This window comes from Penicillium coprophilum, assembly GCF_028826855.1.
Source record: "Penicillium coprophilum strain IBT 35676 chromosome Unknown utg000006l_segment0_segment0, whole genome shotgun sequence".
Classification (NCBI taxonomy): Eukaryota; Fungi; Ascomycota; class Eurotiomycetes; order Eurotiales; family Aspergillaceae; genus Penicillium; species Penicillium coprophilum.
In genome coordinates this window covers 601,691-617,318 of record NW_026622725.1, presented here as the reverse complement: position 1 = coordinate 617,318, position 15,628 = coordinate 601,691, and the positions used below count along the sequence as shown (strand labels likewise).

The 15,628-nt window shown below is 47.6% G+C and overlaps 5 protein-coding genes across 5 annotated transcripts; 1 reads left to right on the top strand and 4 right to left on the bottom strand.

The window, feature by feature from the left end:
- Positions 1–634: 634 nt before the first annotated feature.
- Positions 635–1,123, bottom strand: N7500_009236 (uncharacterized protein; the record flags this gene model as incomplete). The annotated part of the gene is made up of 1 exon (XM_056680377.1): positions 635–1,123. The coding sequence occupies one exon, from the start codon at positions 1,121–1,123 to the stop codon at positions 635–637; it is 489 nt and encodes a 162-aa protein (XP_056527759.1).
- A 3,650-nt stretch (positions 1,124–4,773) lies between these two features.
- N7500_009235 (uncharacterized protein) lies at positions 4,774–5,102 on the top strand (the record flags this gene model as incomplete). The annotated part of the gene is made up of 3 exons (XM_056680376.1): positions 4,774–4,866; positions 4,931–5,008; positions 5,085–5,102. 3 exons carry the CDS (start codon positions 4,774–4,776, stop codon positions 5,100–5,102), a joined length of 189 nt encoding a protein of 62 aa, XP_056527758.1.
- A 351-nt stretch (positions 5,103–5,453) lies between these two features.
- Positions 5,454–7,019, bottom strand: erg13A (putative hydroxymethylglutaryl-CoA synthase; the record flags this gene model as incomplete). Its single annotated transcript, XM_056680375.1, has 4 exons — positions 5,454–5,597; positions 5,666–6,720; positions 6,788–6,890; positions 6,960–7,019. The coding sequence occupies 4 exons, from the start codon at positions 7,017–7,019 to the stop codon at positions 5,454–5,456; spliced, it is 1,362 nt and encodes a 453-aa protein (XP_056527757.1).
- Positions 7,020–8,898: 1,879 nt separating this feature from the next.
- N7500_009233 (uncharacterized protein) lies at positions 8,899–9,354 on the bottom strand (the record flags this gene model as incomplete). The annotated part of the gene is made up of 1 exon (XM_056680374.1): positions 8,899–9,354. One exon carries the CDS (start codon positions 9,352–9,354, stop codon positions 8,899–8,901), a length of 456 nt encoding a protein of 151 aa, XP_056527756.1.
- Positions 9,355–10,049: 695 nt separating this feature from the next.
- On the bottom strand, positions 10,050–11,804 carry btgE (putative cell wall glucanase (Scw11); the record flags this gene model as incomplete). The annotated part of the gene is made up of 1 exon (XM_056680373.1): positions 10,050–11,804. The coding sequence occupies one exon, from the start codon at positions 11,802–11,804 to the stop codon at positions 10,050–10,052; it is 1,755 nt and encodes a 584-aa protein (XP_056527755.1).
- Positions 11,805–15,628: the final 3,824 nt, after the last annotated feature.

Genomic DNA, 15,628 nt, shown 5'->3' with positions numbered 1-15,628 from the left:
ATGGCTCAGACTTGCGCTAGCTAGCGTCACTACACAAATTTAGTTAGGACGGGCGTGATCTTTTGACCTGCATGCGCTCTCATTACCTGAGCAGTAGTTGAACTGTGTCCCATGGGAGTTGTTATTGTTTTGAGCTCCACTGCCAGTATTGGCGTTCTGCGGGCCGCGATCTTCATTGTTGAAACTGATGCCACCTGGTATTGGTTGGTCCATAATATTTCATCTGATGCCAACCGGTCCTCTAAGTCAAAAAGTCAACGTTGGAAGATTGAAGCAGTTGGTGCATAAGAAGCGGCGGGGTATGTGGCTGGAGAGAGTAGGGCCTCTTGATCACGCGCTAGGGTGATTGATACGCATACAACGCATACATGCACAGCCCAGATCTGACTGGTCATCTATCAGCTCAACGAATTACAAACTGCAGAAATCTGTTGATCCTTGTATTGTGCAAAGGCCAATTTTATCCTTCGCTCAGGTGAGGTAATATAAAAGAACTCTGATTGATCCATATCACATGTTCCAATCATCTTCCAGTCTCGATGTCGAAGATATCGAGCTGCCTGGCCCAAGGGCTTATCGAAAGCTCCTAGCAGCCGATCCCCCCAAAAGCCTGTAACGGCCTGGCATCATCTACTCAAGATGAACCTGAATCAGATGCTTTTGACAAGTCTGCTAACTGTTCATCTTGGCTAGTGCCAATAGAAGCTAGATTTTGTGTAGCTTGCGTTGAACCAGGCTTCCGGGTAGGCCGTGTCTTCTGTAAACCAGTATTTTTCAGGACCCGCCAGACTGTAGTCGAAGAGACATCAAACCCTTCGAGCCTCAATTCTCCGGCAATATCAGCGCAGGTTTTCTCTTGATCAAGACGCACTTTTGAAAGCACCAGGTTTTGCATATCTACTGATTGCTTTGTCGGCCTCCCAGAGCGAGGAGCATCGGCTAGTATAGCGTCAGAGATATTCCAAGGATGGGAGTGTGGATCAAAGCCGTTTTCCAGGGCTCTTTGATATATGCCGTCGATTGTACGCTTTGGAAGGCCAAGTTGCTCCGAAATCGTAGTAGTGCTAATACCATTAGCTTTGCAAGCCACTACAATTGCTCGCTTGGCAATATCATGACCCATGGTGGTAGGTGGTGAGTAGGAAAAGAATGTGTTGTAAGTACTCCGTAGTGAAATGGGGCATAGAAAAGGGGTTTTGGAGAGGGGTACCAGATACACCTCCATTACGCGCTAGTTTTTTATAAAAAGCAAATACAGGCACGTGCATGAATTTTTGAAATGGACATCCGTACGGAGTACTCCATACATCAATTCACCAGAACACCCTATACGGAGTACATGCACACATATTCATACTCAGGAATGTGCCATCTCGGTTCTTAGAGGCAAGATATCCTTTATTTTTACAAATTCTAAATCATATTGCTTCACCATTGACCTTGGTTCTTTGAGACCATTGTCTGGAGGCCTGACCTCACACTCCCAAGTAGATGCTTGGAAAGTACGCCAATAATTTGTCAAATAAAGGAAAATGAGCTTTTACGGTTGTTAAGATCCCTCAGTAGGCATATGACTACCCTATAGTACCAAATCCATACATTCCCCCGACCTGTGTGACCCAATGCATAAGAATCGTTTCAAGCGCTGGACAACCTAGGCGAATACGCACGACCCCACTAGTAATATCCACACATCCTGCCAATGGCTAGAGTTGCCTATTCAGGAAGTGTGAATAGCCTCGGTAGATTCTGGTAGGAAAACCGAATGAAAAGTGTTCTCCCTTGTGAATTGTGACAATCGAGTCGGTAAGAATAATGAATTATCTCCAAGAGAAATGACTCTTTAGTAAGCTCCATCCGGGTGATCTCCTACAGTTAAAATTGTTGGTTGTCTGGTTGAATCTCTAGCAATTACTACGCTGAAGTTCCCTGCTTGGACAGCTTGTCAAACTCCTCCTTTCCTCTTTTGAACAATTCGGATTTCAGGTCTTTGTTTCTTTGTTTGGGAAAAGCTATATAGGTGGCCCTATGGCAATCTTAAAACTCTTCATCATTGACAACTCATCATGAACAAGCAGAGCTTCCGTGCATCGAGCAACCTTTCGTTATAAATTTTTCATTTTATATGGAAATGCTATCTACATATATCTACCTCAGCCTATTGATATACAAGTACCACACCTGGTTCTGTTGTTGGAGAGTTCCGCGACAGAACAGAGAAAAGCCGTAATGACTGAAAAGCAAACGATTGCCAGGTTTTCGTTCATTATTTCCCTCTCCAAACCAGTCGTGGGCCTCCTTTGACCAGGTCCCATCAGCATCAAGCAGCAACTACCGAAATGGGACCATACATGTCCAGCTGAGTACAAAAAGACCTACCAACCGACGGATATCACCACTCGAAGCAGAAGCAAGATGCCAAAATTTAAAGTGCTGTTATAATAAGCGAAAAATGAGCTTCACGAGCCAAGGAATCAGCTGATAACAATTCAACGAAGGATGGTGGATCAAAGTCAACGGACCTGGTGGAATGATTGCAAATCAGCCAAAGTGGAAACCTCATCTGCCTTTAGACCAAGATAAATGCATGTGAAGCTATGTGGACATATTGATGAGTGGCAATATCTGAGGACAACGTATAGCAGAAAGGATAGTGCAAGGACCCTGGATGTTTAGATCTATATAATACAGAGGGAATTAGATACGACAATCTGGATTCAAGATTTACCTAAGGTATCCCAGGGCAAAATTGAACCATAGCAGTCGACAGATTTTGTGTAGGTTTCATTGGCAGACTGCATACTCAAGCCAGTTACAAATGGGATATTGGTGCTTGATGTATCGAGCATGATTCAGGACTTTGCATAGTACAGTCAACATAGGTCAGTCGTTCAATAGGCTCTGATGTCTCTGCAACACAAATAACCTAGGCCCTACTCCCACTATTCTAATGGGCTCTTGGAATTATGTACTCTGCAAAGAAATAATTCAATAAGAGATGATGTTCAAGCACCAGTGCTTCTAGGAAGGCTTTCCAGTATATCCAGCACAAGCACTTCTGAAATAGATAACACGTTCAAAGAAAGTATCCTCCGAATCTTTGAGCAAGCCCATTATACAAAATCGAGCCTAATTGACCTCTATCTAAGCATGACCACAATCCAGACATTCGTCAATGCAACACGCCAACTCGCTTCACCGCGAGCGTTTCAACGATCTCATCCGAGGAAGGGCTAGAAAATATATCCATCGTCGAGCTCCAACACCTACACTAAATGAGAGACGGCTGGGTCACTTTTCTCAGAGTCTCATCGACTGTCTACCACTTGATCTATTCGGTGCTAGCTATGCCGGTAATCGCTACTCGCATGCCTACCATCCTGTTTTCAAGCCAGTTGAAAACGCCAGCAACACAGCTAGTTCGTATAGGTCACCGATTATGGATGTACTCAATACATACCGTAATGATGCAGAGTTTATGGAGGAGGCACGCTAGGTTGTCCGCTTATTCAATGGAATTGTGTGTTTTTTGACAAGCCATCTGCTTGGTGAGGACTTATCGTGATTTATGACAACTTTGGCTGCAATTTAGTAAAAGAAGTCCTGACTACTCCGTACTTACATGGAGCTCTAGGGCAACTCATGGAGTGTCTCATAGTGCCTGAGTGCCCAGGTGTCTATGTCTATATCTCATGCCCAGATGATGTATCATGTTTAACACATCAATTTCCGATTGCTTTTCTTGTCCTGTAGATTCCAAATACATGTCCATCCTCTAATTCATCGATGATATCTCACGAAAGCCTTCAGTAATATCAGTGCCATGGCCCCAGCCCCTTAGCTACCATGACCCACCAGGGGTATGTATATCCCTTCCCCTCTAGGGAGCCCACGCAAGCCTTGTGTGTCACCGCCAAGCCTGCAAGAACAACCTCAGCAGCTGCACCACCGTGGACCCCTGATGGAGTACAAATATGACACCAAGAGGTTGGTGACATCTCCAGCCGCGTTAGTACTAGCCCTCCTGAAGATACAACTGGAGTCTCGAATGCTTGTCTCCTTCGAACCATGAACACAGCGACAGCCATATACCATCAACAAAGCTCAAGCCGCACAAGCTTCCTCAATCCGCCACTATCAATGACTTCATATGTTTTACTTCCAAAGTCAGTGGGTAGCCGTGTCAACGCTTTGTTCTAGACGCCATTTCCCAATATACCAGGAGGCGAAAACAGCCCCCTCCCAAATTAAATCATTAATCAAACAAGACAGGCGACGTAGTATGAACGATGTAATATCCTCAAAGGTTGCATCCATCGAAGCGAGTAACCCCCGCTATAGCGCACCCGCCCGCAAGAACGACAAGACGCCCCCCAGCCATCATCCAATCAGCGCCGATCAATCCCACAATTACCCCTGTAGATCCTCCAATGGTCCTGTTTTAGACACGACAGAGATAGATCTTCGCGATGCTGCGTGGCTTATGTCATTGCAGTGCTCCACGCGCAAGCTATAAGACTTTGATGGAGCCGATACGCGTTTGTCTTTGATTTTCTGGTTATATTGAAATATCCCATTGTTCGATCTTCACTTTTTTTTTACTATTTCTCAAGGTATGTTGGCTTTCACCGTTTTCTTGCCCTTGCATCCTGTCTAAACCTGCATTCTGCTTTCACCGTATCTTCTATTATACTCGACTCGGTCGCTGATTGTGTCTTTGTTGCAGTTCTAGATACCCCGTTTTCAAATCTTGTTAGCTCTCACCATTTCAAAATGCGCGCCTCAGTTATCATTCTCGGCTTCCTCGCTACTCTCACTGTTGCACTTCCCGAAGCATACCCCAAGGCCGTGATCGCATGCCAATCTGTGAGTCTGCTCGATGGCTGCAATATTGCAAAATGTGGAGAGGCGATTCTAACAGTGCTACTAGGACACCATGGCTTGCACAGCTGCTAACTGTGCTATCGAAGGATGCTGCTGTGAGGGACTTACTTGTGGATCTAATGGTGTAAGTACCTAGCGACCCCGACCCGATGTCTGCCAGGTGTGGGTTTCTTGATTCAAGATGCTAATGAGGACGATAGACTTGCACGCCACTATAAGATTATTTTTCCTTGGAGTTATAATATGATTCACGATGGCATCGGCCTCCTGATCAAGCATGATGCCCTTTGGGGTTGGCATGAGAGTGCAACATAGACAGGGGTATCAATTCCCTAGTCCTATTCTCAGTGCTTTCACTTGTATCTATCTGTTTTGTAAATGGTATATAATATCTACTTATTTCATCCTCTTAAAAAGAATCATTCAAAGGTAGATAAATGGAAAACTAGTAATCCGCAAGCATAAATTGCATAGATACATGGTTTCTACAGTCATCTAATACCCAAATTTCGTCGCACGTCAAGTGCTCATCCTCCTTTGAAGTCACCGCACGCTTTGTATTAAGTTGCTCATACAACGGGCTTTTTCTCATAACTTCGTCGAAACATCTCATCAACGTGGACAAGGTAGTAAGTACCAGGAGCTAGGCTATCAATGCTTCCCACAGGGGTATAGTTCTCCTGCTGGTAGGCTTTCTCCCGAAGTTTGCACATCTACGATAGTCAGAGTCTGATTGCCTAGACGATATGCTCCTTGAGCAGCCAGCAAACGAAAAACTTACCTCATCATAAAACTCGGGCGAGACCGCCATGCGGGCTTCCAGTCGCTCATTCAACCGGACCTGACGTGCGATCCCAGAAGTATCACCCATGACACGAAGGCTAAATAGAGTGCTAGCCAGACCACCGCCATAGCTAAACATGCCGATGCGCTTGTTCTGCAGTTCCTCACTGGAAACATTGCTCAGTAAGCTCACTAGCCCAGAATAGAGACTGCCGTTATACATATTCCCACATTGCGAGGGTGCAGTAATGGATGGTTTGACACGCTCGGAGAACTTATCCTTGGTCAACCCAATGCAAGTCTTCTCAACTTCTTTGTCTGTCAAAGACGCAGTCTGCTCAGCATCCCGGACCGCTGCTGGGATATCATCAAAGCGGTCGGGCTCCGTCCGGAGATCATTGAACAACAAACGACCATAGGCCTTCGAGACGAGCTTGCAGTGAGGCGCGTGGAAGACGAAATACTCAAAGGTATCCAAGAGACTACCCTGGGTCTTCGCATCTCCGTTCATCAACCCGCCATTCTTAGCCAAAGATTTAGTACGATATCGTTCGTAGCAATTATCCAATGCCTCAAGATAGCATTTATTGGAAAAGTGTCCATCGACCATGGGATACTCCGATTTGAAGTTTCCCTTGTAGAAGTCGTATACGTGTTTCATGTGCGATCCACGGACGGGCTCCATTACCAGGGGTGCATCGGCGCCAATCAGCATAGCTACGCAGCCGGCACCGCCGGTTGGTCGCGCGGCGGGCGTGTCATACAGAGCGATGTCGCCCGCCACGACAATGGCGTCGCGACCATCCCACGTGGACGACTCGATCCAGTTAATTGCATTTATCAAGGCACTGGTACCGCCATAGCAGGCGTTGTAAGTGTCGATTCCCTCGATGTCTGAGTTTTCTGCGAAAAGTTGCATGAGGACCGACTTGCAAGACTTGGATTTGTCGAGCAATGTTTCCGTGCCCACTTCCAAGCGGCCGATGGTCTTTGGGTCAATCTGGTACTTTTCCAGCAGAGACGAGACTGTTGTGAGCGCCATGGAATAGAGATCTATGGACATGATCACGTTATGTTAGCATGGATAATGAAGCATGGGTATTTAAGTTTGTCTGCATACCTTCACGGTCATCACAGAAGCTCATCTTCTGCTGACCCAGACCAATTGTGAATTTCCCAGCACTGGCCCCCAGGTAGGTCTCGAGCTCGCTTTGTGGCACATACTGTATGGAATGAATGTTGTTAGCTTTCCAATGGCTTTAATTGCAAATTAGACAATAAGTTGTGCGTACCCGACTAGGGAAGTAAATCTCCATGGCCTTGATGCCCACATTCTGGGCATTGGACGACATGATTTCCACGAATGGAGGTAATTGAGACTGGAATTTATTGTGAAGTAAAGATATAGAAAGCTGGAATAGAAGATGGAGTCATTAAAAAAAAGAAAAAAGAGAAATACCTGGCTATATAAAGCAAAGCTGGGCCAAGTATGACTGTGAGGGCTGCTACAGTGTACATTCGAGCATCACTTCCCTTGATCCGACACTCCAAGCTAGTGGTATTCAAGTAATTTGACTAGTTTAGAGGCAAAACAACTGCTGCCTGCCTCATCGCAATGATCATACGATCTAGTTGCAAGCCTGTCATGAGATATTGAAAGACCGTATTTGTATCGTCGCCAAAGGCATCGATACTACTGAGGCACGAAAGCTTCTATATTAATTCGTTGCTGAGAGATATCTTCCCATTGTCATATTGGATTACAGAGTTTTCCTCATGTCTCAATCAACATGTCCATAATAAATCACTGCGTCCCTCCCGGTGTATGCACCCTTATAACATGCATCGTCGCATGTGGGACGTATTAAACACCCGAAGATATACTAGCGTGTGGGCGGCCATCCACATCAGATAACACTTTTTGGAGCCAATGAAGTTCAAGCCTAAATGGTGGATGGATCAGGGCTCAACCGACGCGAAAGAGGGCACGTAGCTATTTGCACTTAGGCCCGTGGATGCCTATATTGAGATTTCATTACCCTGGTCCATTTGATAAACTAGTAGCTCACCTAGCTATTTACTTTTGGAATAATGGGGGCCAATCTGACCATGGCTAAGGTGTCCTGGCGATACGACCTAGAATTGCTAGACCGGAAAGGAGATCCATGTGCTTCTGCAGTGGAAGCTAGAGCTTTAACTTGTTAGTTGCGGGAGGGTAAATCGCAGATATAAATCGATTTGAATGGGCTAACACTCCCCATGATTTCCTGCCGTATTTATCACCCTACCTAAAAGATAAAATAGCAAATAGTAGCTTCGGCATGACGCAGCTATTACAAAGAAAAAGTCCCCTAGCATGACCTTCCCCTTCTTGCGTAGCTCAGCTTAGCCTTGGATAATTCATCACTCGAGAAGACGACCCGGTAACACAAGAACATATTGAAATAAACAGACAGTCTGGACAAACATCTTATAGACGAATGCCAGTCAACAAAAAGAGCAAAGACACCCGTCCCTTATCGTTTCATATCCATATCTTCCAGCAGCAATCCATGAAATCATCAGGTATCTCCTTCAACATCGACAAATACCTCACTAAACCAGCCTCGCCAGTCTCTGGAAAGTTCTTTGGGTCACTTTGTCATTACATCTTCCTCTCATATCCCATCCTCATCGTTCTTCGGTAAGTGTTTGTCCACAAATTCGATGATCGACAAATAGGATATGAATAAAGGTGTCATCACGATGGCGAAGATGACCAGAATAAACAATCCAATGAAGAAGAAGAGCATGGTACTATTCATGACCAAGTGTGCAGTTCCAAGTAGTGGACGTAGAAGTATTAGCCATTCATTGAACGTGGCTCCGAAAATGTCGCTTGGGAGTTCCTCCATCTTCAGGAGTGTAAGAGAGGGCTTGGAATAGGATTTCGTTGATTCGATTTGATGATCAGCGATAGAAGTATATTGGTATCAGACGCGGTTTTAAAAAGAAAAAATTAAAAAAGCTATATGGTACCTGTGGCAAAAGTGATGTTGGTAACTGGGATATAGATGGCGATGGAGAAAAGAAGATGGTGTTCGTAGCAAGAAGTCCCATCGCCCTTGGGTTTTTATACTCCGTTCAAGGTAAGAAGAACCATGGTCTCAGGAAAGCCAGACGAGCCCATTTCCTATTTTGGAAGTATAACCTCCGCTACTCAAAATGTCTATTCAAGTATATACATAGTTCCTATTTCTCCAAAACCACCAAATCAGAAGCATAACCCCCCGACTCCCTTTTCTTCAACGCCGCCAATCTCTCCTTCCTGGAAACTACCATCTCGCCAAGAAGCTCAATCTCAATCTCAAGACGTTTCTCCAGATCCCCCATATCACCTAATTCCTTCGAAGACACCGGCAAAGGAGAAGTAGATAGTTCTACGCCTGACCTTTCCTCTTTCTGTTTGTGCTCGCGCTCCTTCTTCGCTTTTTCTCTCCTCGCTTTCATCTCTTCCGAACCTGTGTTCCACCCAAATGCAGCTGCAAGTATACCGAAAGAGAAGAAGACGATGACGAAAATGATCGCTATTGCCACGGCTATTGGAATGATGAAGTAGACCATGCTTGTGTAGAAGGCCCGTAGTATAGATTCTACTATCAGGAGGGGACGCATGTAGAACGGCTCGTACTCGAATGGGAAGGGCATGGTGGGGGATGAGGGAGTTGATGTGGTTTGGGTCTGGAATCGGTTTCGGTTTCGGTTTCGGATCTGGTCCAGATTGTTGGTCTTTTGGGGTTGGTCCGTCCGAACAGCAAAGAGCAGTGCTGGTTCTTTAGCGCGGTTTTCGCCGTTGGTAAAAGTTCTTATCTTGAGGGATGTGAAATGAAAAAACTAGTTTGGTCTCATGTCCTGTGCTAAGCCTCGGTGTTTGGGCTGCACTGCCCCGATTTTTCGGATGCACATTGCATGATGTCAGTCGTGGACATCCCGAGGGCCATTGAGGGAACAGGAACAGGTTATGCAGGTGGCAAAATACAGTCAAGCGATGGGATGTAGTACCAATTCAAATACAGATAGATGGCGAGTAACTACATCTTACAGTGGAAGATTACCGGTATCAAAGATCGTAAGAAGGCATGAATGAGCAAATATACACGACTAAAAACATGGACAAGGAGATCAAAAGTTGGATGCAACAGGTCAGTAGACAACGTCAAATAAAAGGTGTATCTACCAAGGAGTCAAATTTAAAAAAAGAATCCACGAAGGGAAGAAAGGGCCGATTGTCATCCGTAGACACACCAGGCCAGAGAAAGGTAAAACTCCTAGTCCTCCTGTACAAGTTTTGCATTTGCAGAACTAAACGAAAAAATTCAAAAATCCATCAAGGGACATGGCGTTTAGAAGACACCGGAGCATCCCCAGTGCTGCTCGACGTTGAACTCACCGGGGTTCTTCCAGGTGTCATCGGAGAAAGAGAAGAAGATGGACTTGGAGCCAACGTGCTTGGCGATGGACTTGATGGCAGTGGCCTGCTGGGCGGTACCGGGGATGGCGGCACCGTTAGCGGAACCGGCGTTGGGCCAGCCGGTCTCGAGGTTGATGACGTCCTTTCCACCACAGATCTTCTCGAGCTCCTCGAACTCGCCCTTGGTGAACTCACCGGCCTGCTCGGCGGTGACATCGGCGTTGAAGAAGGGGTGAATGTTGGCACCGACAATGTCAACGGCGTCGCAGAGAGCGCCGGCACCGTGTTGCTGCCAGACGTTGATGGGCTCAGTGGTGGTGATCAGACCGGTGTAACCAGCGGACTTGAAGCTCTCGGAGGCAGACTTGATGAAAGAGGCCAGGGTGGAGGCATCGGCAGCACCAGACTGAATAGCCTCGTTACCGACGACGATCAGCTCAACCATGTCCCACTCAGCCCACTTGGAGATCTCGTCGACCTGCTCCTGGGCACCGGCGGTACCGGAGCCGTCGATGAAGACTCCCATAATGATGTTGATGCTGAGCTCCTTGCAGGCGTCACCGATGAACTCGAGACCGCTGCAGTCGGTGGAGTAGACACGGACCAGGTTGAAGCCCTTGCCCTTGATGACGGTGAGATCCTTGAGGACCTCCTGCTTGGTCTTGCACTCACCACCAGCGGTGTAGGGGGAGTAAGTCATACCGTACTGGCCCTCACCGAGCTCGGTGGGGACACCGGTGGGCTTGCTGACGGCGGAGGTCTTGGAGGGCTTGCTGGTGCTGGTGACAACGGGAGCGGCGGTGGTGGTGGCAGCAACAGTGGTGTGGACGGGAGCGGGAGCGGTGGTGGAAGCCAGAGCATCGGTGGGAGCGGGGCAGATGTAGGTGTAGTCGGTGCGGGTCACAGTCACGACGGACTCATCCTGAGTGTAGGTACCGGGGACGATGGTCTGGGGAGTGGGGTAGACCAGGACGGTGCTGGTAGGCACAGAGGTGGTGGTGGGAGGCACAACGGTGTAGGTACCAGCCGAGGGGCAGACGTAAGTGGTGGTCTCAATGACGCTGGTCACGGTGCTGCCGGAGGGCTTGACAGTGGCGTAGGGGCAGGTGACAGTGGTGGCAGTCTCGACAATGGTGGTAACACCACCGTAGGTGTGGGTACCGCTGGGGACCTCAGTGGAGGTAGCACCGCAGACAGTGGTGGTGTCGTGAACGGTGATGGTGGTGGCCGGGATGGTGTAGACACCGGTGGTGGAGAAAGTGCTAACACCAGGAGTGGGCAGCTCCACGGCAGGGGTGCTGGAGGTGGCCGGGGCCGAGGAAGAAGGAGCCGGGGCCGAGGAGGAAGAGGCCGAGACAGTCACCGTCAAAGTGCTGGTGCTGGTAGAGTGCACAGTGCTGGTGAGAGTGCTGGTGGACTCGGGGGTGGGAGTAGGAGTCGAGGAAGAAGAGGGAGGAGCGGGAGCAGTAGTCTCCTCAGGGACCAGGGTAGCCTCGCCGTAGTAGGTGATGACCTTGGTGGCACAGCCGCAGGTCTCCTCGGGGTTCAGAGGAATAGTCGAAGTGACGGCGGAGGCCCAGCTGCTGGCAGCAGCCTCACGACGCTGGTGGAAAGCGTCATGACGACGGTGAACACCGTCAGCCATGGCAGAGCCAACCAAGGCGGCGGCGAAAATAGCTCCCTTCATTTTGAAAAGATAATATCAACGCAAAAGAGTGAATGCCCGCTGAACGAGTGAAGCGGTAGTCAGTGATAGAATCGAAGGAACGTGGGTTGAGAAGGTCAAAGGAGAGTAATGGGGGGGGCAAGCAAGGCCTTTTGTTGGAGAAATGGTTACTGGGGAGGGAGTTAGGGGGAAAAAGAGAAGAAAAAGGAGAAAAACCATAAAACAGGGCCATCCATACAGGTCCACCGATCGTGAATTTCCACTTTCCACCATCAATTGGCCCTAAAATTACCCCTGGACGAGTCTAGATGGCGTTTTCAGGGACATTCGCCCTCTGATTGGTTGTGGGATTCGACACCCGAGTGTTGGCTCTCTGTGGTTGGCCCGCACGGCTCGGGTAGTGGGGAATGGTATATTTGGTATACATCTATACACATCCAATATGTATGCAGGTACAGAGTACCGGGTACGGAGTATACCAAATTATCTTCTTGCCCAACGGTCATTTCAGCTATAACGTTACTATTCTCATCTGCTGTCCTCCGGACTCCCTACTGTGTACATAATTCGGACACTGTATCGGGTACACCGTACGGAGTACTCCGTACTATTATTATCAATGCACGGATCGTCAACTGCCTTTTCCTCTTTCCAGCGGAAATAGTGTCTCACACCCAGAATAGTCTCCTTACCGCTGTGAGGGTCCCCAGCTCCTGACTTGGAAAGCCACATATCTAAACGAGGCCAAGGTTTCATATGTCCTGTCAGACCATGTAAGGCACATTGCCCCTCTGTGGCTTACCCGGTGGCAACAGAGCAACCTTTTTTCGTCCTCCATCCCAGAGACATCTCCAAAAAGATCCAAAAGATCCAAACTCATTGGTGGAGTCGAATGGCTTCTCATGTCTCATCAAGACAAATCCCCGGTCCAAAGCCCAAAAGTCAAAACAAAAAAACAAAAACAAAACGGGAAATTATCTTTCTGCGCCATGTGGGGCGGGATATCCTAGCGTCCTCGGCCAGTCCCGAAATGGGAAGGTGGCAGCTGGATTGGGGTATGTTCTCCTATCTAATTGGTCACGATGCAGCCTCTAATTTCCGCCATGCCGATCTTTATTAGTCAATCACAGTACGTGTATCACCCCAATCTTATGAATTACCGATATACATACAAGGTGTTCCATACGAGTCCTGTTCCTTTGGTCTCGGATCACCACGCCAAGCAGATCGCATCAAATCCCCATGTGTTCATTTTCAACCCAGTTCATTTATATCAAGATATGCCCTATGGAAAGTCGGACACCTTAAGTATGCATGCGTGGTTTTCCCCCTGACGATCTTCGAGTTACCGATACACGAGCCGATCATCCGGGCTAAATCAAGCAAAAATACTTATGCGATGGGGCAGGAAGCTTGAAATGTTCAATCAGTCCCGCCAAATAGGAAAGCCCTTTGCACTGTATCGGCATTTACCTACATAATGTGGCCGTGTCAAAAAAAAACACTGCAGCCTACTACCCGATACGGTACCCACACAGGGAGTGCTGTGTTTTCAAGTATACTGACAATGGAAGCAGCAAGTGAATAGCAAACTAATCTCTATCATTCCATATACTGAGTGCTGATCACAATGAGGACGAGAGTCTGGATCTCTTCCACGGGCGATCATAACTCTTGGGGTAGATCACGGATGTTGGGGCCCAGCCGAGGGTTGTCGTGTGGAGATTGCCATGTATTTATGGATTACGACCGCTAGCTCCTGAATTAAAAGTGCATTGCGCCCGTTTTCCACTCGCTAGTGTTTGTTTGAGACCGATCAGCCAGGGATTGAAGTACTAATTGTGAAGGTTAAATGAATTTGGGTGATAAAATTGTGTACGGAGGCCTAGTCCGAACAATGAACGCCCATTGATCTTCCTTTCGATCCGTGTTAGATAACGGCCGTAATACAGAAACTGCCCAACTCAAAGACAAGTCAACGCTCCAGACCGCTGAGACAGTCTTGGCCAAATAATACCAAGAATAACAGCGGATCTGGGTTTTCGGAGCGTCTGGACGGTGTAGCATTTAGGTCGAGGCTTGGCAATACCCTTTTTGAGGTTATTCAGGGGCTCCCAGGGGTCGTCTGTGGTCTTGAGAGATTTGAATCTGGGAAATTGGTTCTATTCGTGCAGGGACCATCATGGCGAGTTGCTATCAGACTTGCGATTGGGGGTTTGTTTTATCAAATCAAAGGTACCAAGGGTCCAACGGTGTGGACTTGTGTTCCGGGGAAATTTCTGCAGCCAAACCGATTTTCCATGCAGACCTGCTGGTTCTTTTGACAGGTCAAATTAGGGCTTACATTGGCATTCCACATCGCAGATGGAGGTATGTGTCATATCGGCCACATGGAATGTGGAATGTGTGCCTCGAGCTTCAGGTGCTCGCTTTCGCTTCCGCATTTCTCACATCTTCAGTATTTCTAATATTTGTTATCCGCAATGACTAATGTTGAGTTTTGAAGTGAGATCCGGGCCTACAGTTGACTGCCTATGGAGTCAGGTGCCTGATATAGGTGCGTTCCAACGTTGGGCGCTTGACACGATTGCATAGTCAAACGTGGTATTAGGTCAGGTCGGGTCGACAAGTAAGAGAACATTTGATTCCTGAATACTCTTTGCTTGCCACGTACAAGTAATTAACACCGCAACGGCCTCGCATAAAACTCATCGGAGATCCAGAAAGGTCAAGTGATGAACTCCGGCCCAATATCCCTATCTGGCATATGAGGCAAATTCTCTGCGAGCTCGCCCAACAATATCCGCCGTGCCTTCCAGTCATTTCCGTAATTTGTACTGATATTCATCGGAGAATATGAAGCCGCCTGTCAGTTGCAAGTCTGACGCCTGAATGATCATCGTGTTTTCTCGGTTCTACATTCCGATTTTTAGAAAAGTATCACTCGCATTTATATTACAGTCAACCTACCTCGGCTTTGATATCAACGTCGACTTTCGGGCGGAAAGAACAATTCCATAGGGGAACGTAGTCGTCGAGGTACAGGGCAGCCGGCGACAGAAAGTTGTCATACAATTAGTGGTTAGATCTGGGGAAATAAGTCTGGTTGGAATCAACTGACAGCGTCAGGAATTAATTGGTTAAGATGTTCTCGACCACTGTTGTTATGTGCGGCGGCCTATCTAGGGCGGATGGTCTTGGTTGTCTACTGTGTGATTGACTCGCAGCGTGGAACATTGTCGTGCTATTCGGATGAGAAGCGTGAAAATGTATGGATGTATAGCGGAGCGGTGAGCCCAGGGAAAAGGAGCATTTTTGTTGTGGATTGTCATGGGAAATCTGGAGGTGCTGTAAATATATCTCGATGTCTCGAAGCCGAATCCGCAGGATCGCACATAAACAAGTACATCCAAAATATCCCGTAAAGATCATCGCACAAAATCCAAGCACAGCAGTTCTATGATATTATAGCAAAGACCAGGTCGCTTCGTGTTCCTATTTTTTGCCGAAGGATCAAATCTGACCATCACCGTGCCACCCGATCATGCCACACCAAAAGCACCAACCTCACCGTCCCCCAATCATCTCACCTCAAATAACAAGCAAGATAGCAAGGATCTATTTTTCCACCCCAGAAAAAACGGATATTCCCGAATCGCACCATATCCAACGTCACCACTTCAACTTCCTGACTCGATCCCACCCGGCTAACACGAACCCGAGATACAGATCATGCTATCCAGACTCCCCAGACACGGTTGACGGCGATGTCCCGCGATCCAGCCTGTCGGAACCAAGATGGCTTGGTCCAATGCTATCAGGCCATACTTGCTATGCGGCTTGAT